Source organism: Panthera onca, chromosome D4 (genome assembly GCF_046562875.1).
Source record: "Panthera onca isolate mPanOnc1 chromosome D4, mPanOnc1 haplotype 2, whole genome shotgun sequence".
Lineage (NCBI taxonomy): Eukaryota > Metazoa > Chordata > Mammalia > Carnivora > Felidae > Panthera > Panthera onca.
This window is the reverse complement of record NC_138351.1, coordinates 44,546,720-44,567,607: the sequence shown is the minus strand read 5'-3', so window position 1 is coordinate 44,567,607 and position 20,888 is coordinate 44,546,720. Positions and strand designations below refer to the sequence as shown.

At 42.5% G+C, this 20,888-nt stretch overlaps 1 protein-coding gene across 3 annotated transcripts; it reads left to right on the top strand.

Annotated features, from left to right (window-relative positions):
* Nucleotides 1-3,293: 3,293 nt before the first annotated feature.
* Nucleotides 3,294-19,466, top strand: PLIN2 (perilipin 2). 3 transcript variants are annotated; one of them, XM_078436760.2, is made up of 9 exons: nt 3,294-3,399; nt 4,867-4,918; nt 5,003-5,198; nt 7,245-7,327; nt 8,157-8,442; nt 8,949-9,130; nt 10,252-10,386; nt 11,075-11,365; nt 19,054-19,466. In XM_078436760.2, exons 2-9 carry the CDS (start codon nt 4,889-4,891, stop codon nt 19,192-19,194), a joined length of 1,344 nt encoding a protein of 447 aa, XP_078292886.1. In that variant the 5' UTR covers nt 3,294-3,399; nt 4,867-4,888; the 3' UTR covers nt 19,195-19,466. The 3 variants fall into 3 exon arrangements, with proteins under 3 accessions (XP_078292886.1, XP_081647027.1, XP_081647028.1); XM_081790901.1 differs by having other exon boundaries at nt 3,325-3,395; XM_081790902.1 differs by having other exon boundaries at nt 3,345-3,403.
* Nucleotides 19,467-20,888: the final 1,422 nt, after the last annotated feature.

Below are 20,888 nucleotides of genomic sequence, written 5' to 3'. Positions count from 1 at the left end.
GGACAGTTGTCTTCGGTCAACAGGGTCTCCCTTACTTTGCAGTCCAGGAAGGAAGGCTGGGCAGGAGTTGGGAATATTGCTGGTCCCTTGGGATCCCTTCTCTTTTCCTCTGTGAGCTGAGTTCTCTTCACCCAATGCCCAGCATGGTTTTCTTGGACAAAAAATCTCTGGGTGTGGTTAGAAAACCTTAATAATAGCTACCATTCCTATGCACCTGACATTGTTCTGTTGAGTGTATTGATTTACTTAATCCTTGCAAAAACCTTATGAAGTAAGCACAACTATATTTTTTCCTTTTCTCAACTTTTCAAAACTTTTCTAGAGAAGTATAACAAATACAAAAATATATAGAAGTTTAATATATTTTATTATATATATTAATAAATATTATATAAGATTAGACCAATATACATTTATGTACATTTTAAAAATGTTTATTTATTTTTGAGTGTGAGAGAGAGTGCAAATGGGGAGGGCCAGAGAGAGAGGGAGACACAAAATCTGAAGCAGTCTCCAGGCTCCGAGCTGTCAGCACAGAACCCAGCATGGGCTCAAACTCATGAACCGTGAGATCATGACCTGAGCTGAATTCGGACGCTTAACTGACTGAGCCACCCGGGGGCGGGGGGGGGGGGGGGGGGGGAGGGCTAAATTTATTTTAGTTTAATACATTTTCACAAAAAGAGCATAGTCACTAGCTCCCAGCACAAGAAACAAAATTAGCAGCACCCAAAGGGCCTTCGGTGGTCCCATCCAGTCACCAGTCCTCCTCAGCCCCCAAACCAACTACCATCCTTCCTTCCAACAGCAGAGCTCACTGAATTTGTTTTGTACAGTATTACTTGTCTGAAGCCTCTTGATTTACATTTGATTGCATGTAATGACAGGTCCGCTCATTTTCTCTCTGCTACATTATTTTCTCTACTGTGTATGTTGAAACATCTTAAGCTCCAGAAAAGTTGAAAAACTAGTACAGTGAACAGTTATCTAGCCTTTATTTAGAGCATGAAGGACTATTATTTTCACTCTATAGATGAGGGAACTAAGACAAAGAGAAATTAGGTAAGGAGTCCAGGTCATGCCCTTATGATCTAATCTTGCCTGGCTGGCTGCTAAGTCGTAAGACTGTGGGCAAATCCCATAACTTGTCTGAAGTTGTTCTTCATTTAGAAGACGGGGAGTTAACAATCCCCATTTCATTGAGTTTCCAGACTGTTGTGAGGCTCAAATGTGAGGAATATGTGAATGTGCTATGTCAAGAGTAAAGGGGTGATATTCAAAAGGGGTGTTGTTAAAAATGCAGGCTCCTGGGCCTCACTCCCTGGAGATCCTAATTCAGTAGGTCTGGGGAAGGAGGCTGAATGTGTAACAAGTACCCAGGCGATTCTAATGCACTAATTCCCTACCGCACTGCGCAAAAACAATTCTTTAAAAAGAATTTTTTTAAGTTTATTTATTTGGAGAGAGAGAGGAGAGAGAGAGCGCGAGTGCATGGGAGGGGTGGAGAAGAGAGTGAACTCACAAACTGTGAGATCAGGACCTGAGAAGAAATCAAGAGTCAGATGCTTAACCGATTTAAGATTAGTCCCTGGAGCCCTCACCTTTACAGAAATAAAAAAGCAAAAGGAAGCATGCTCAGCCTTAAGGAGGACAAGTGACTCAGGGGTTTAAAACAAAAGAGGACAAAATGGAGCCATTGTAGGTGAAAGGGCAAGAGTTCTCTGTTGCAAAATGAGAGGTCAGATTAGAGGGAAGTAAAAAAAGAAAAAAACCACTCAACTCTTTATTACTCAAAATTCAATACATTCCTGCCATCTGACATCACAGCAGGGATTTGATTGACAACTGACACACCAAACCTCTGCTGATAGCCCTAACAAAGCTGGAACAACAAAAAGAAAAAAAAAAAAAAGGAGAGAGAGAGAAAGAATTTGCTTAAAGCATTGAAAATGTCAACATAGTGGGGGAAAACATAAACCAACCCAGTATCTTTTTGGACTTCCTAACATTTATCTTATGGTTTAGTATTGTGTTTCATTTTGAATCGCAGGGTGCGAAGGGAGGGAGAAATACTGTATTCTCTTGCGGAGGGCCTCTAGATGCACGGCTTCGGTCTTGTATAAGGGATGCTTTTTTTTTAAATGTTTACTTATTTTTGACAGAGAGCGCAAGAATGAGTGGGGGAGGGGCAGAGAGAGAGAGAGAGAGACAGACAGACAGACAGAATCTGAAACAGGCTCCAGGCTCTGGGCTGTCAGCACGGAGCCTTAGGCGGGACTGGAACTCAAGGACAGTGAGATCATGACCTGAACTGAAGTCGGACGCTCAACCGACTCAGCCACCCATTAAAAATGTACGGGATACATTTTTAATGGTCAGTTTGGAGCTGCAGATATGATACACAGTATCTATGTGCACGCACCGTAAGTTAAGTAATGGAGCTTTTGAGGGCTTTCCACAGTTGAAACGCCGCTGCTTGACACAGCCAGTCGCCAGGCCCCGGGAGGCGGCCATGACCTGGCGGCCGTCCCGGGCGCTAGTTCCCCTTCCACCTGTCCCTTGTTTGCCTTCCCCGTGAGAGAGCGCGAGGGGGCAAAGGCTGGCGGCGACATCACGCGGGGATCCCCTGCCGCTGGTCTGTTCGGGGACACGTCCACGGAGCTCCTACCCTGCCCGGGGCCGTTGCAACTTGTTTGCTCAGATAATCTGGTTCAAGTCCCTGCCTTTTAAGACGAAAAAAACTGGGACGCAAATGTTGACGATGTAACTACCCTTTCTTTCTTTGAAAAAGCATAACAATTTTTTTACAGACCATCTTGCATAATAAGCACAGGCAGCTACCATCCTGGAGTGATTTGGAAATAACTGTTCCTGGGGGAAAAAAAGGAGACCAACTGACGGCATTCTAAAGCCCTTCTTGTGAATTAAATAAATGAGAAATACATTTGAAAAACCAACCTTAAAGACAAAAAAGCAATAAAACAATCTCTACAGGACCGTAATCAGGTTAAAATTTCACCAAACGTTAGAAGTCATTTACTCGCTAAAAATAATCCCAGAAGCCGTCGTTTCCGCTTTTAAAGGCAGCTCTGTTCTGCGGACTGACGGTAATCAACAGGTTACGGTTCGTTCGTAACGCGACTCCGCCGACTCCTTGTGCAAAACCCGCGAGGCCGCCGGCGCGTCGGCGACCTCCGCCACCCGCCGGGCAGGGCGCTCACGCCGGCGGCAGCGCGACCCTCGGGCGGGGCTGCGGCTGCTCCGCGTAGGGGCCGCGGGTCACGTGCTGCGGGGGCGCAGGGGGCGGGGCCGGAGGGGTATATAGCCGGGTGGCCAGAGCCTGGCTTTGAACGTCGCGTGGGACTCGTCGGACCCTGGTTTCAGCGCTAATATCGGTTGGTAGGTGCGCGCCCCCTCTGTGACCCGCGGCCTGGCCCGGGTCCCCCGCGGGGCTCCAGGCTAGGGGACTGGGCGGTGGTCCCGGAGCCTGCCCGCCTCGCGGCCTCGGGGCGGTTTCCGGGTCCGGGCTGGGAAGGGGCGGTCTCCTGGGCCTGCGCTTTCTAGTCTGGCTTTTTTTTTTTTTTTTCTTTCTGGAATCTCTGCCAGCAGCTTCAGTGCGGGTGTAGCTTCTTGGCTTGGTTGCGCGGTAACAGTTTCCATTTGTCCCCGAAAGTACATTATCGGAAAGGAAATGTGCTAGCAAATCGTCTCCAGGCAGAACTCTGTGGGGTTCACGGCGACAGCAAGGCTGTGGGTGCTGGCGCCTGACTTGCCCCTTTGGGGTGGCTCTTACTCATTTCCTGTGTCACTGGGACCCTCGGCGACCGGAGGGTAGACTGACTAGCCCTGAAGTGGTGGACAGCGGGCCGTGCAGATAGATTCTTCCTTCCCAGGTCTGCTGCTTAGCAGTGAGGCAGTTTTATGTGGGTGTATAGTCGCTGGAGGAACTAAATGAACATTTAAAAGCCTCCTGGAATGTTTCTCAATTCCTGGGAGCCCGCCTTCCCTCTCGTGCTTTAGTCTCCCCTAGACTAGTTGCAGTCCCTTCAAAGGAAGGAATAAATTCCCCTAAAGTGCTCCATTTTATCAATGAGCTATTTATCGGTGCCTCATTTTATCACAGATGGCCCTGTCAAAGATGTCTTCTACTTGAAATCTTTTTAAAAAATATTTTACTTTTAGGGGCGCCTGGTTGGCTCAGTTGGTTAGGCGTCCAACTTTGGCTCAGGTCAGGGTCATGATCTCCCGGTTAGTGAATTCCAGCCCCTGGGGCTCTGTGCTGACAGCTCAGAGCCTGGGACCTGCTTCAGATTCTGTGCCTCCCTCTCTCTCTCTGCACCTCCTGCGCTGTTTCTCTCTCTCTCTTTCAAAAAAAAAAAAAAAAAAAGAAAAGAAAAACCATTAAATTTTAATAAAAAATATTTTTAAGTAATCTCTACACCCAGCATGGGGCTTGAACTCACAACCCTGGATCAAGAATCGCATGCTGTACTGACTGACCCAGCCAAGCACCCCTCTCTATAGTTTTATCATGGATTTTAACTTGGTTCCACAGTTTTTGTGAACAGATGTTCCTCTTCAAAAGGCATTCCTAATATCCTGGTGGAGAACAAGACAAACATCCCAATAACTTTGCTGTTTCCTATAGACCCTGTTTTCTATTGGAATTTTACCCATAAATTCTGAAAGCCGGCCTCAGAAGGTGTTTGCCTAGGGGAGAGCTGCCAGCTTGAGGCCGGGGAGAAATGCAGAAGACCACACCTACTGTATCTTGCATGTTTCTCTTGAAATTAACATTTACCTGAGTGGGGACTGAGTCTGGGAGAGTCTTACCCTGGTGTCCTGAAAGAAGTTTCTCTTCCACAGATTTCTTTCTTCAGGAGGAAAAATGGCATCGGTCGCAGTTAATCCACAACCGGTATGACCTTTAAATACAGTTTCTTGATTCCTTTCCCTCCCGTGTGTTTTGAGGAATTAATGATTTCCTCTGCCTTGGTTGCAGAGTGTGGTCACTAGGGTAGCTAACCTACCCTTGGTGAGCTCCACATACGACCTTGTCTCCTCGGCTTACATCAGTACAAAGGATCAGTATCCTTGCTTGAAGTCCGTGTGCGAGATGGCGGAGAAGGGTGTGAAGACCATCACTTCTGTGGCTGTGATGAGTGCTCTACCCATCATCCAGAAGCTGGAGCCACAAAGTGAGTAGTTCTGATTTCTTCCTCAAGATTCAGTCCAAGGGATTGGGCAGGGGTGAGCCAGGAACTGTCTAGAATATGTGAAAGCCAGCCTTAGACCCCTAGCACTTAGAGGCAGCCTCAGGGAACCCCCTCTGCCTTTCCTTAGGTACATACTGCCTTTACATACAAACTGCTGGGTAGGGGCACTGGGGTGGCTCATTCGGTTGAGTGTCTGACTCTTGACTTTGGCTCCGGTCATGATCTCACGATTCGTGAGTTCGAGCCCCACATCAGGCTCTGTGCTGACAGTGCTGACTGTCTCCATCTCTGTCCCTCCCCGCTTGTTCTCTATCTGCTTGCTCTCCATTCTCTCTCAAAAATAAACTTTAAAAAAAAAAAGCCCTACCAGGTACCCTTATTGTTATGGAAAGTGCCTCATGACAATAGCAGATGTTCAAGAGAGTTAAACAGTCCTCCAGTGATGCCTCTGTCAGCAGAGGTCACAAGGGAGCTAGTGGGTGAAATGAATAACTGATTTCCTTGGGATCACACAGTATGCATGAACTATTGTCAAAAGTAACATTTTTTTGGTATACAATTAACACACCATAGAACTCACCCACTTAAAGTGTACAATTAAGTAGTTTTTAGTATATTCACAGAGTTGTGCAAGTATCTCTATAATCCATTTAGAACCTTTTCATCACCTCAGAAAGGGACCTCATACCAGTTTCTGTTTAGGATGTTGAAAAAGTTCTGAAAATAATGTGATAATTTCATACCATTGTGAATGAATTTAATGCCTCTGAATTATGCAGAAGTAAAACCATTTTTATTTTAAATAGTGAAAATGGTGAAGTGTATGTTTGTATTTTGCTACAATTAAAAAAAAAAAAAAGGATGAAACCTTACACCCATTAGCAGCCTCTCCCCATCTCCTTCCAACCCCCTTAGGCAACTACTAATCTATTTTCAGTCTTTATAGACTTCTCTTTTCTGAACATTTAATATAAATGGAACCATGAAAAATGTTTTTCATGACTGGCTTCTTTCATTTAGCATAATGTCTTCGGGGTTTATCCATGTCGTGTTGTATCAGTGCCTTATTTTATTGTGGAATCATTTTCCATTCTGTGGATAGATCGCATTTTACTTATTCATCAGTTGATGGACATTTGGGTTCCTTCTACTTTCGGTGATGCTAAATCTTGAATGTTACTGTGAACGTTCGTGTACAAGATTTTGTGTGGATATATGTTTTCAGGTGTCTTGGGTATATACCTAGGAGTGGGATTGCTGGGTCATATGTTAACTGCTTAAGTTTTTGAGGAACTGCCGGCTTGTTTTCCAAAGCAGCTGCACCGTTTTACATTCCCACTAGTAGCGTAGGAAGGGTTCCATTTTTTCATGTTATTAACTGCTTTTGAGTAAAGCTTTAGATACTTCCTCTAAATGGTTAAATCATGGCCTTCTGGGATTATAAGGAACCGTTAGGGACCAATTTTCCAACTCTGCTTCTTCCCAGATGGATTTGTTACTAGTGCTTGGCTTGGCCATCATTGGAAGGGAAGCTTGGACTAAAATCTGTGCTTTGTTGGTGACGTTCAGGGTGCTGTTAGCATGCTTTTTCCTGCTAATAACCCAAAATACAGTGCCACTTACTGAATTAAGTGTAGATAGGGATTAAACTGGACAGGAAGTGCTAATTTTTAGAATTTTCAGATATCTCATTCCCTGAATGAGGGTTCAGTTGAAGCCTGGCTTCTCTTAGCATTCACCTTATATACCAGTTGATGAGGAAGAAGCTTCTTAGCCAGCTTCCTGCCTGGCACGGCGTTGCTACTGCCTGCTGCTCCCTTCCACTTCCTTATTTCCCTGTCTGTAGAAGACAATTGCCAGCAACCTGCTAAGCCTCTTCCATCTGAGCTAGAGAAACTAGGCAATGCGTTGTATTGTAAATGAAGATCGACATTCTTCCAATTTTTTATAAAAATGCCAAAGGTCCAAGGTATAATAGTATACGTTCTTATCTGCACTTAACATTGTCTTCATTTGTGATTCTTCTAGTTGCGGTTGCTAATACCTATGCTTGTAAGGGGCTCGACAGGATTGAGGAGAAACTGCCTATTCTGAATCAGCCAACAAACCAGGTGAGCTTGGTTGGGCAAGAGTGCCAAGGCTTGCTGCCTCACACGTCTTCATGTTCTGTCTGGTTAGCCCAGGCTGTGCATGTCATGAACATGCCATAAACAGGAGAAATAAATTCTCCTCCTGAATGTATTTTTGAAACAGCGATGGCCACTCCCTTACTTGCTGAATTACTGTCAGGTTATCTCTAAGGAACAAGATGAATTCGCCCCCTTTGGTTGTCATGCTTTAGTATGATCTTTATTGATTTGTGGCTTTGCCTCTGTAGATGATATTGCTGTCACAAATAACTGAATCCATATGGTATTAGATAAATGAAGAGGTGGTATATAAACATTTTTCTCACGGTGTCTGAGAGCCCATCCTTTAGGATGGGGAACTGACGTCTCTGCCCAGGTGTTGACCTTCTGGGGCTGTGCTCCTAGGGCCAGGTGGGCATGGTACCACCTGTCTGTGCTCCTAGTTGTGCCTGGGCTGCTGCTCTCACTGTGAGCATGTCAACATGGAAAATGCCATTCTTCTTTAGAGGATCTTTTGTACCTTATTACATGTTTGTCCTAGTTAAAATGAAATACCTTGACACATTTTGTATCGTTTGACCTTATTGGCTCCTCCAGCAACGCTTGAGTGGTGGCAGATAGGGCAGATAGACCTGCTGAGGAAACTGATGCTTATTAACTCTTGGCGATTTGCCTAAGACCTAAAGCTAGAGAGTGAAAGGGCCAGATTCCTTGTTAAGCACTTCAAATGAGGCTGCCCTCGTTAAGACTATAATTCTATATTTACGCCTGTGTTTCTGATCAGCCAGGCAATCTGTTTTTTTACTTGTAGGTTGTTGCCAATGCCAGAGGTGCTATGACTGGGGCAAAAGATGCTGTGACAACTACTGTGACTGGAGCCAAGGATACCATGGCCAGCACCATCACTGGGGTGATGGACAAGACCAAAGGAGCAGTGACTGGCAGTGTGCAGAAGACCAAGTCTGTGGTCAATGGCGGCATTAACACAGTCTTGGGAAGTCGGATGATGCAGCTGGTTAGCAGTGGAGTAGAGAATGCACTCACCAAATCCGAGTTGCTGGTAGACCAGTACCTCCCTCTCACTGAGAAAGAACTAGGTAATTGGATATTTGTCTTGAACTCATAGTTTATATCTTAAATCTGTCTTTTAAAACTGCTTCATTGAGATCTACTTCATATACCAAAAGTCACCTGTTTGATTCTGAGTTGTTTCATATAGAGTTCTACATAGTAAGTTTGGAAACTTTGGGAGAAATTAACTTAGAGAAGTTTTCTATAAATGGGTTATTTTCAATGGGCTGCTTTACAGAATCATTAAACATTTAGTGCCTGCTATGTGCCAGATACTGTGTTGCCCAAGAAGCTCACTGATAGGGGTGGGGGAAGGGGTTGAGACACGTGTAGATAAAGATGTCAGATGCAGTGATATGTGTGTTTTGGGTGGTCAAGCCCAGAGGCAGACAGGAGCTGTCCTGGGGGAGTGAGAGCATAATTGCTAGGTGGGTGGGTAGAATCAACAAGGTAAGATCCAGGTTAGAGGCCAGGCCTCCTCACTTCTAGGTGTGATCCCTTGGGATTTTTGTTCCTTTATTTCTAATTTCAGAAAAAGAAGCAAAAAAGGTTGAAGGGTTTGATACGGTTCAGAAGCCAAGTTATTACATTAGGCTGGGATCCCTGTCTACCAAGCTCCGCTCACGTGCCTACCAGCAGGCTCTCAGCAGGGTTAAAGAAGCCAAGCAAAAAAGCCAAGAGACCATTTCTCAGCTCCATTCCACTGTTAACCTGGTGAGTAGAACTTCATTTAAAGGTAGCTAAAGTGAGCCCATCCCTCTGGAGGGATGAGAGAAATGTAATCATGACATCCAGGAATTTTAATCTTGTGAACAACCCAGTAGAAAAATGGGCAAAGAGTTATACAGACAACTCACCGAAAAGGAACGATAAATGGCTGAAATACATGAAGCGATGTTAGTCTTCTTCTGAGGGGCCAAGTTCCAGATGCTTCCCCTGGCCTATCACAGTGGCAAAATTTGATGCTGTGGGCAGTGAGGTAGAGAAAGAGGTGTGCCTGTACTTGTGTTTTCCTGGGGGATACGAGGGATTGTTCTGGGCAAGTTACAAACACACCTATGCCTTAAGCAGTTTTACTTTTAGAAATGTTTCCTTGTAGGAGCTCTTGGGTGGCTACGTCAGTTAAACGTTCCACTTTGGTTCAGGTCATGATCTCAGCGTTTGTGGGTTTGAGCCCCGAGTCAGGCTCTGTGCTGACAGCTTGGAGCCTGGAGCCTGCTTCGGATTCTGCGTCTCCCTCTCTCTCTGCCCCTTCCCTGCTCATGCTCTGTCTCTGTCTGTCAACAATAAGTAAACGTTTAAAAAAATGTTTCTTTATAGATGCACAGATAAGTTTAGAGTTACAAAACACTATAAACGATGCCTGTCAACTAATTGGAAAGTAATTAAATTGATACATCATAAAAGACTTGTGTAGCCATTAAAGATTGCCAAGTTGCAAAACAGTCTGTATTGTAGTATCCTTAGAAGCTGGTTTCTTCTTGGAAGGGGAAAGAGGTAGCTGGCAACAGGGAAGAAGGGGTTTTAATTCCTTTTTCTTTTGTAATTTTATGTTTTATGTATATACATGTTAAATTTGAGTTACCTTACCTGTGCTAAAGTGGACGTAAATTTGGAGACAGTGGTTTAATAAATAGAGGCAGTAAAAAACTATGATTACTTGGTTGATTTACAAAAACTGGTAATAAATAACAATGATAGTGGGGACAACTCTCCTTAAACTCTCGTGGAAATTCTTGTTTTTTATATTATCTGATTTATATCCTCTGAGAACCGGCTAATATGAATGCATGTCTGACTGGTTTGTTCCTTTGTGTTATTTCAACATACTCTAGATTGAATTTGCCAGGCAGAATGTGCAGAGTGCCAACCAGAAAATTCAAGGTGCTCAGGATAAGTTCTATCTCTCCTGGGTGGAATGGAAGAGAAGCATCGGCCATGATGATACAGATGAATCCCACTGTGCTGAGGTGAGACACTGGGGAGAGTCATCCAGTGCAGTTTCTGAAGATGTTCTTATTTTTCATTTCCATTTTCCCATTATTCCTCTTAGAATACTGTCTTCTATCACAAGTTTGAACAGTACTGGGTACATTGGTTGTTCAGTGACAGAAAAGCAAAATGTGCAGTAATTTAACCTACAGACCCACGTCTTGCCCATATCAGAATACAACTAAATGAGAAACTTAGGCCTTGCCCTCATAAGGGGCACAGACTCACAGGTGATATGGCATTTTTATTGCCACAGTGCTTTCTGCTAGCATCAGCACAGGTGCTATGAGAATGTATAGGAAAGGAACCTAACTCAGCCTTGGAGAAAGGATGGGTGAGTCAGATGGCTTCCTGGAAGAGAGGAGTGCTAAGTTGAGTTCTAATGGGTGAATAAACTAGGTGAAAGGGCAATAAGGGCCCGGATGTTCCAGACAGAAGAAATGCCATGCTGTAGTCCTAGAAAGTGGTTCTTTGGTTTCCCAAAGCTCATATGCCTACTGAAAAGTGGACAGAACTGCTCTGGTATTCTGGGGTTCTTATGAGGATTTTGAAAAGTCAAAGAATCCACATACGTGGTAGACACATACCCAGTTTACTGTAATTGAACTGACTGCTAAGTAGCCCTGTTGGATTCACTGCTAATTTTTAAACTTGCTTTATTTTTAGCACATTGAGTCACGTACTCTTGCTATTGCCCGCAACCTGACTCAGCAGCTCCAGACCACGTGCCACACCCTGCTGTCCAACATCCAGGGGTTACCACAGAACATCCAGGATCAGGCCAGTCACGTGGGGGTGATGGCTGGTGACATCTACTCAGTGTTCCGCAACGCTGCCTCCTTTAAGGAAGTGTCTGACGGCCTCCTCACTTCTAGCAAGGGGCAGCTACAGAAAATGAAGGAGTCTTTAGATGATGTGATGGATTATCTTGTTAACAACACACCTCTCAACTGGCTGGTAGGTCCCTTTTATCCTCAGCTGACCGAGTCTCAGAATGCTCAGGACCAAGGTGCAGAGAAGGACACAACCAGTCAGGCCCAGCAGCCTCAGCACAAAACACATTAAACCTGTCCTTGTCACCAGTAGATGGTTCAGCCAGCCAGATGATCCTTTCTGTTCTGTTGAAATTAACCTGCTAGACAACTCGGAATTGGGGAAGCAGCTAGCTAGGAAAAACGTCCCCAGTTGCAGTCTTTTCTAACTGGATTCAGAGCTTTAAAATTTCTGGCATCAGCAGACACGTTCTATTGTTTACCTGGCTGGTAAGAAAAGAATGCTAGATGATACATTGGTCGAACTCACAAAAAGTTTCAGTGCTTTATGGTCTCAGCGTGTTAGCCTTGTTGCTGTTTATTTGTATTGAATAAAAACACCTTCGTGTGGGCTGTGGTGTGAACTGGTATCTGCTCCGGTTTGGTCTGAGCAGGCTTTGTCACTGATTGGTCTCACCAAGCATGCCTGTACAACTTCAGTTTTTTATTTTTCATAAAGGAATGTCCCCTATGAAATCAATAAAATTCACTGCAGAATAGATCGATTTTATGCTGTGTGTTCCATGTGCTTCGTGTGTTGCTTTCATAGAGCTGCTTGGCCTGCATGATGGGGTTATTAACACACATCTGTGAATTCCAACTGGCCCAGTGGGGAACTTGGCAGGGTAATAACATTAGAAGGCTAGTGCTAAAAATGGAGGGTTTCACAACAGGTCTTAAACAAATTAAAAGCTAATGTGCATACCAGAATTTTTACAAGGTGACAGTTGTTGCCTTTATCTCCCCATTCACTCAACCTCTGAGAGAGGGTTTTTAGGCCAGTAGAAGGCTACTTATGGCCGAAAAGGAATCAAAACTGAAAGGAAGCAATTGGCATCAGTTTCCTGTAAAGGCAGTATGCCTTTCTTGGTAAAGGGCTGTTGAAAGCGAGAGCCCTGAACCGAGACTAGTCAGTGTCCAGTCTCAGCTCAGCTTGACTTGCCATGTTGTCACTTTGGGAGAAAGTCACTAACAATAGTTGGGGAGATACCTTTAGGAATAATTAGAAATAGAAAGACTTTTAGACTTTGGATCCTTCTGTAGGAAAGGATTCTTCTTACCTCCACCTGAGGGTGTTCAGACTTCTAGTCCCTCAGTGTTGGTCAACTAGGGAGGAAATCTCATGAATCTCCTTGTAACAAAGCTGCAGGATGCCAAACTGTTTAAAAAACAACTTGTCAAATAGAGCTACATACTTCTGCCTGTCCCTGCGAAAAGGATAGCAAGGCTGCTCTTTAGAGCTGAAGTCTAAGGTTTGTCTCTTTATATTCTGGTTCCTCCCTCCCCTTTCTCCCCAAGAAAACAAGGAGGCTGTGCGTAACCGCATGTGCCCTTGATGTGAATGAGACCATCAAAGCTTACAAAGTGACAGAACTAAGTTTTGCCCCTTGAGGTAACTCCAGGAATCAGTACACAGGTGAGATGAATTGGAGGGGAGAGACTCACTGAGATACTTGAAGCCAAGAAGTATCTAGTTACTGGGAAGGTGGACTGCCACAATTCCATGGGCTTCCGGGATGGAAACCCATCCATTCACTTGCCTGCCTGGTCCCAAGAACTGGCATTTTCTAGAGCAACTGACTCTTAAATATTTTTTAACTTCTTTATCCTAATTGGACATGACCTTTCCCCTCCCCCTCAAAACTCCAAGGCTTCTATCTTGTGGTTTGTTCTAATTGGTTGGTAAATTACATACCATAACTATACACATACTTTCTTACCCTGAACATAAACTTGTTTTCCCATTATGAAAGTTACAGGGCCAACTGACTTGCTTATGGAAAGGAGACCATTCTCAAAGCTATTCATGAACAAGACTACTTAGCTTCCAGAAAAACAGCACTAGCCCTCATTTTTTTGCTATGAGCTGTGCTCACTTGTGGTTTTGTCTGGCTTTGTGTCTCAAGTTTGTGCCCATGTGCATTCCATTCTGTTGTCAACATGTCTCAAAGTCCATGGTCTTGCATCTTACAGCTTTATTGTTGCATAAACTGGCAGTTTGGTTTAACAGACTTTTCCCCAAGGAGGACAATTCTAGTGAGAAAGCCGATTAAGCACAATATCTAACTATGGACAGTTTTTAAACATTTGGCTGCATGAAGGCTGACGTGGCATGCTTGAGTGTTCAAAGGTTTTTTGTTTTTTTTTTTTTTTTTTTTTTCCTTTGTAATAATAACATGGACTCTGGTTAGTTCTGGGTAGAAAAATCAAAAGAATATGGTGTGCTAGCCATTCATCTCTTAGCCTTAGTATTCTCACCCATAATGTAAAATTAGTGACGCTTCAACAGATGAAAGTGAAATGTTTGAGGATGGGGTGTCTTTCTGTTTTGCACTAGAGGCATAGGGGGACACCACTGTGGGGCAGTGACATACAGCATCTTTAAGTTGCCAGTCCAGGCGTAATATCAGGATGTGATTAGGAAAATCTATCCACTATCAAAGTGCAATGTAGGTATTGAAGAGCTAATGAACTGAGAAGGGAAAAACTGAAATTTGGTCTATCTGAAATCTCTCTTTTAGAATATCATTTAGCTCATAGAGGTGGCTGGTGAGGGAAGGAGGAATAAAGAGCAGGATAGATATTTGTGCACCAGTCTTTAAGGAAATGGAGTCTAAATGATGCCTGGGAGAGCAGATGTGGGGGTATGGAAAGGAGGGCCTTTTGCCGGTCTGATCTCCTTGATCTCCCTGTGCTCTCATGGACTTGGGACTGTCCCAGCTCCAAGAGTGACCTAGTACTGAGTCTGCATGGATGATGGTCTCGTGAGATGTAGGTGGCGATGTTATTCTACCTATGTAGCTGCGTTACAAAGTGATTTAATTTGGTATTTGAGTTCCTAGTAGTATAAGGCATGGATTCTGCCCTGATGAAAATGGTAAAACCAGAAACTTTGCTCAAGAGACTTTTATGGTCTTAGGGGAAGCTTGTTGATGAACATTCAAGTAATATCCTGGTATAGGACATTGTTTATCCCTCACTCTGTTCCAGGCTGCCAATTTAAAAATTCCCTACCTATATTATAAAGTTAACCTGCAAAATATTACACTTCAGCATAAGGCAGTATAGGAATGGCAGGGCAACAATTTGAGTTTTCAGTTTTATTGACCAAAGCAAAAGGGAATGCTAACTTAGGTGATATTTCCTGTGAGAGGGGGAAAAAAATGTTCTAATGTCTTCTAGAACTTAGGAAAGGAGTGCCTGGATGGTTCAGTCAGTTAAATAAGTGTCCGACTCTTGGTTTTGACTCTGGTCATGATTTCATGGTTCGTGAGTTCTTGGACGGTGTGCAGAGCCTTGGGATTCTCTCTTTCTCTCTGTGTCTCTGCCCCTCCCTTGCTCATGCTTGCTCTGTCTCAAAATAAATAAACTAAAAAAAAAAGGAAAGTGTTAACTACATCTTACAAAAGTAGTGAATAGATTAAATGGTACTTTTATGTAGGTAGTATTGGAGAACTAGTTACCACTTAAATTATGTCTTCATGTCTCTTGGGTATATGTGTGGGAATGGAATGGAGAGTAGGTCATAGACACCATGTGTTTACTTGTTTGAGAAACTGCCAAACTGTTTTCCAAAGTGGCTGTACTATTTTAAGTGCCCACCAGCAAGGTATGAGGATTCTGTTTTCTCCACATCTTCACCAACACTTGTATTTTGGCTTTTATTCCATCCATCCACTTATTTATTTATTTTTTTAAGGTTTTATAAAAAATGTTTATTTTTGAGAGAGAGACCAAGGAAGGGAGGGGCAGAGAGAGGGGGGGACAGAGGATTTGAAACGGGCTCCATGCTGACAGCAGAGTGACCGATGTGGGGCTGGAAAACCCCAAACTGCCAGATCCTGAGCTGAGCTGAACTGAGATGCTTAACTGACTGAGCCACCCAGGCGCCCCTATCCAACCATTTAAATTAAAGCTTAGCATTAATAAGAGTAGATGTTGAACGGTGTGAATGAAGCACTTCAACTTTTGTTTTGTCTGCACAGGCTAGAGCACAGGAAAACTCAGCTAAGGAGGTAGTTAATGGATCAATCAGGCTGACTCCCGTGTATAAAATGAACTCTTGGCATGGTTAACAGCACACCAGGGAGTGTTCTGCCCTCTTTGTCTATGCCAGGGATTATCAACTGGAGAAATTGACAAAATGCAGATTCATGGGTTCCACCTCCAGAGAATCTGGTTACTAGTCCGGTGGTAGTACCAGACATCTGCAGTTTTTAAAAGCATCCCTTAAAAAAAAATCAAAGCATCCCTTAAGATAGAAAGCATCATCCCTAGTGATTCTATTGTAGGTGGCCCACTGAATACTGTTAGAGAAGCAAAGGAAACAGGACTAGTGTTACCTATAGTTCCTTCTCTCCAAACAAGACTCCCAGTGTGGGTTCCATAAAGTGTCCTAAGATCTACGCTTGATTTACCTGCTCAAACGAATGGAATACACAGGAGTTAACAGTGACTAGCTGAATGCTGTGCAATGGATACTTACCAAGGATCACTTTGTGATCGGTGTCAACCTGCTCCCTTTGCTAAGAGTTCTAATCACTTCCACAGACTCTTGTTGGCTGAGGACAAAGCATCAGGGTACAAGAGGGTGTTTCTACAGTAGGGAAGGTGATGTGCACCAGGGGATGGTACTCAGTATTCATGTAAAACAGAACAGTGTTCATGTAAAACAGTGTTCATGTAAAACAGAGTTCTGTAGCTCACAAGCACATAAACAAGCTGCGTATGCAATCTGTTCTGGGTGGTGAGACGTTTGTGCTAAATCGAACTCTCACCAGGGTTTATCTTAAGTATTTGGTGATAGAGCTAGTCACTACCTCTTGCATGATCCTTTCATAACCCTAGAAATCAAATTACTTTTATACAAACTTAAATTTCAGTTTCTTCTTGTCACTACATTAGTGCTTCTCTACTTACTCTATTTCAAAATAAACCAGTTTTCCTGATTCTGTGTCATATCAGCATTGCATATACACCTTTACTAGCAAGTTACCTTCCCACAGATGTTATTTTTATTTCTGTAATAGTCTCACCTTAGCCAGGGCACCAGGCCACCAAGCACTAGCCTACTGTTAGGCAAATTAGAAAATGGCACCTTATAGTGCCACCTTCTGGAAAGTTGTTATAATAAATATGTGAATCAATGAAGTCTATGTTATGAAAGGTCCCCCAGAGGTTGTATGAACAACAGGTTGCAGGAATCCTAGCATGGTCACTTGGTTTCCTGAAAAGCATGTGTTGATGGTTTCCTGTCCTTTCAGGGGGGGACTATGATTATCTCATTAATTCCATAGTAAGTACCGGATTCTTGAGTGTGGCCTCTATCCCTGAATGGGTTTTCTCTGAAAGAGACTCCTTACACTCCATCAATGGTCCAAACTACACTTGCTCATGTCAATGAAAAAGGATTTATTTTATAGATTTGCGAAATGATTTCTCTTGTGCCACATTTCTCATGAAGATGGTCAGGCACAATCACTACATTTTACATTAAACTCACCATGGAAACTTGATGGATTGTGACTACCTCTTAGTTGTCCTACCCTCTATTCACAGCCTCCAAGTAGGTTTTACTGGTAGCCAAGAATTTAATGGACATTATACACTCTGGATCATTCTGGATATATGGAAGGGGAATTATTCACATGACTCTTGTAAAGCATCTCAGGTACTAGAGATTTTTTTTTTTTTTTTTTTTTTTTGATAGTGGTGCTGAAAACTTTTCTCCAAAAATTCTGAGTTTGGGATCCCCAACGTTCTGCAAAGATAGGACAAGTTAGGTGACTTTGGAGGTAGTGTGTGTGTGTGTGTGTGTGTGTGTGTGTGTGTGTGTTGGTATTTAAGGAACATATGAAAATAAAAGCTACTCTTTACTGAGCACCTTTTACAAGTTAGGCTCATTCTACCTTCATTCTTCATCTGTAACCAAATCAGGTATCTTCCTCATGTGAGAGGTGAGGAGACAGGTTGAGAAGAGGTGGGTGGTAGGATGGGGTTTTAGTTTGCTGTCCTACTGTTGTCAAAGTGCATGCATTTTTTTTTTCTTTTCTTTCTTTCTTTTTCTTTCTTTTTTTTTTTTTTTCTGTTCTAGCACTCTAGCTCTCTGATAAGAGAAAACTGCAGCTCGCCTCTTTGGGGCCCAGAAAATCTCTCTGCCTATATCTTCTTGTGTTGTACCTTCCTGTTCTATTTTATATTTGTTAAAAACAAAGTCATATTGGATGTTAAAACATACTATTAACAGACATAGTTTAGAAGAGAGAGCTAAGTAAGGTGTATCTTTTAACCTACTAAAGCTCAAATTACAATAGTTGGCTTGTCCGACTGTTGCTCTGAATCAATTTGTATAAGCATTGCTGGCTTTGGTGGAGGTCAGGTTGGATGGAATCTTTGCAAGGTGAACATTGATAAATAGCTAGAATGTAGTTTGATCTACCCAAACTGAGAGCCTCAAGAATAAATGGTAGAAGTTTGTACCTCAGGCCAGACAGTTCTCTGAGCACCTGAGTTCTTTGGGAAGATAAACAAGATTCCCTTTTCTTGTCTGTTTTTCCTCTTGTTTCATTTTTACTCTTTCTTAATTGTGAAATATACACAGCATCAAATTTACCATTTTAGCCATTTTTTTTTTTTTTTTTAATGTTTATTCGTTTTTGAGAGACGGAGACACAGCATGAGTCGGGGAGGGGCAGAGAGAGGGAGACACAGAATCTGAAGCAGGCTTCTGGCTCTGAGCTGTCAGCACAGAGTTCAACGCAGGGCCCGAACTCATAAACCGTGAAATCATGACCAGAGCTGAAGTTGGACGCTTAACTGACTATGCCACCCAGGCGCCCCCATTTTAGCCATTCTTAAGCGTACAATTCAATGGCATTAGGTACATTCACCATGTTGTGCCATCATTATCACTTTCTATTTCTAGAACTTTATCATTATTCCAAGCATAAACTGTAACTATTAAACAGTAACTCCTCATTCTTCCCTCCTGTTGTCTGCATTTTGATGGATTTTTGTTGTTTTGCCTCTTAGATAATTAGCTAACTTTTTTTTCTCTGCTATCAAGATTCCAGCCTTTAGTAATTTATTATACCTTACTAATTTTCTGCTTTTAATCTGCTGTCGCCTAAGAAACATCGCATAGCTTATCAAAATTGTATGTAAAGTAAGAGCTAATAGAACTTCTTATCCCTAAAAGCCTTTCCTATGCAGAGAAGAATAGGATTTTGGGATGGCTGTTTCAACTATTAAAACACCTTTTCCTTCCTCAGTTCCTAGACGTTTCCCAAAAGGGTTATATTTGTAAGTCAGACTTCTGGAAAAGTGGAATATTACTACTGATTTTAAGAGAATAGATTAATAGATGAATAACTGGAAATGCCTTACATTTTGTATTTTCAAGAAAACTTTCATTTAGTAAGTTCCCCCCTAGTTAGTTTCATTTTAAAGAGAAGTTTTATAATATGAGTGAACTGTGGTAATATGACTAAACACCTTTCAGGAAGCATGGCTATGGAGAAAGGGAGGCTCATTCACATGCAGTAATCAGGGTCTCCATGAGGACAGTGCAGTTCACTAGTGTTTGTTTTAATATCCAAGATTCTTCTTTTACAGGTATTTGATTTCACTGCTATAGACTTGACATCTGAGACTGATGAAATTCCAGATATTATTGCTTTGGAAGAGGAGGATGGGTCAGATCATTCACATGCTAATGGCCCCGTGTCCTCTCAGGGCCAAATGTTGAATAACTAACAAGAAAATACTCCTTTTGGCTGAATACACAATTTGTGTCACAGTAAACTTCAAGCTTGCTTGCGTGTTTATTCCTGAGGTTTTGGGGATTAATCTATTGTGGGTTAATCTATTCTTTTTTTTCTTTGGCTCCTTGGTCTTAATTGTAATGAAACTGATTGATCTAAACTTTTGTAAGAGAACCTCGTTCTGTATCATATATCATTTTATATGATTCTTCAAAATTTAATTATTGAAATGCCTATAATAAAAATGGTGCTGTATAATCTTGAGTTAGTGACTTTTTTTTTTTTTAAATATACTAATGTAATGGACATTTGTTTTTGTTTTTATTTTTGGCCTCCCAGGATGGGGGTGTCTTAGTGGGTCTGTAGGTCAGGGTTTTTTTTTTGCCTTCTCCTAGCCTAGGGGTGGGCATCTGAAAACAGGTCAACTGGGAGGAAGTATATCAAGATGAGTAAAGATTGTGGATATTAATTTTGGCTCTGCCACTTACGAGTTGTGTGACTTTAAACAATTTACATAATTTCCCTGTACCTCAACTTCCTCATCTGTAAAATGGGGATTTAGTTTGATGATAATAATAGGTTTGCTATGAAGAATAAACAAATTAACATTTGTGAAAAGCTTAGAGCAATGCCTGGCACAGAGTAGCGTTAAATAAATTGTAGAAACTATGGTCAGGCCAGTAGCTATGAGCGTCCCTAGTGTCCAAATAGTAGTTTTTTTTTTGTTTTTTTTTTAATGTTTATTGATTTTTTGAGAGAGAGTGTGAGTAGGGGAGGGACAGAGAGAAAGGGGGACGAAGGATCCGAGGCGGCTCGGTGCTGACAGCAGTGAGCCCAATGCAGGGCTCAAACTCACAAAATATGAGATCATGACCTGAGCCGAAGTCAGATGCTCAATTGACTGTGCCACCCAGGTGCCCCCAAAAAGTGGTTCTGAAATACCTTTTTCCACTAAAAGAAATAGGGCTTCTTGGAGAAATGGCTGATTTCAGATTTGAAGCAGAAAATGTACAAGATGCTCCTTGAACTTCTTGCTATTCCAGATAGCAAGGAAGCCAATTTGAAGGGTTTTCCATTGACTAGAGATAGGACGATTTGAACTTCAATGAGGATAATAATTGCAATCAAATATGAACTCCATTAAATATCTAAATATATCCCATTAAATATCTAAATATATTGTTATACATATAAACAATTTCATTGGTCACTTTCAGGGGATGATAGCAAACCAATTAACTGGTAAAATAAAGAGAAAGGATCAACAGTCTATCCTTCCTTGTATCTTTACCATGAGATAAACTAGACCATGAGGGAAAATTTCTATCATAAAAGTATTGCCACTAACAGAATAAAAAAATGGTATCTTGGTCAGTGTGGACTGCTATAATAAACTACCTTAGACCAAGTGGTTTAAAATGTTTATTTTTGAGAGGGAGCGAGAGAGAGAAAGAGTGAGAGTACAAACAGGGGAGGAGCAAAGAGACAGAGGGAGACAGAATCCGAAGCAGGCTCCAGGCTCTGAGCTGTCAGCACAGAGCCCGACATGGGGCTCGAACCCACAAACTGTGAGATCATGACCTGAGCCAAAGTCAGAAGCTTAACTGACTGAGTCAGATCATGACCTGAGCCAAAGTCAGCTTAACTGACTGAGTCACCCAGGTGCCTCTAGACTGAGCGGTTTAA

Excerpts from the sequence above, each read along its gene's own strand:
- PLIN2 (XM_078436760.2), top strand. The coding sequence starts at position 4,889 with ATGGCATCGGTCGCAGTTAATCCACAACCG. Across the intron at positions 8,443-8,948 it reads TCTCACTGAGAAAGAACTAG|AAAAAGAAGCAAAAAAGGTT; the intron begins GTAATTGGATAT and ends TTCTAATTTCAG. Across the intron at positions 10,387-11,074 it reads ATGAATCCCACTGTGCTGAG|CACATTGAGTCACGTACTCT; the intron begins GTGAGACACTGG and ends CTTTATTTTTAG.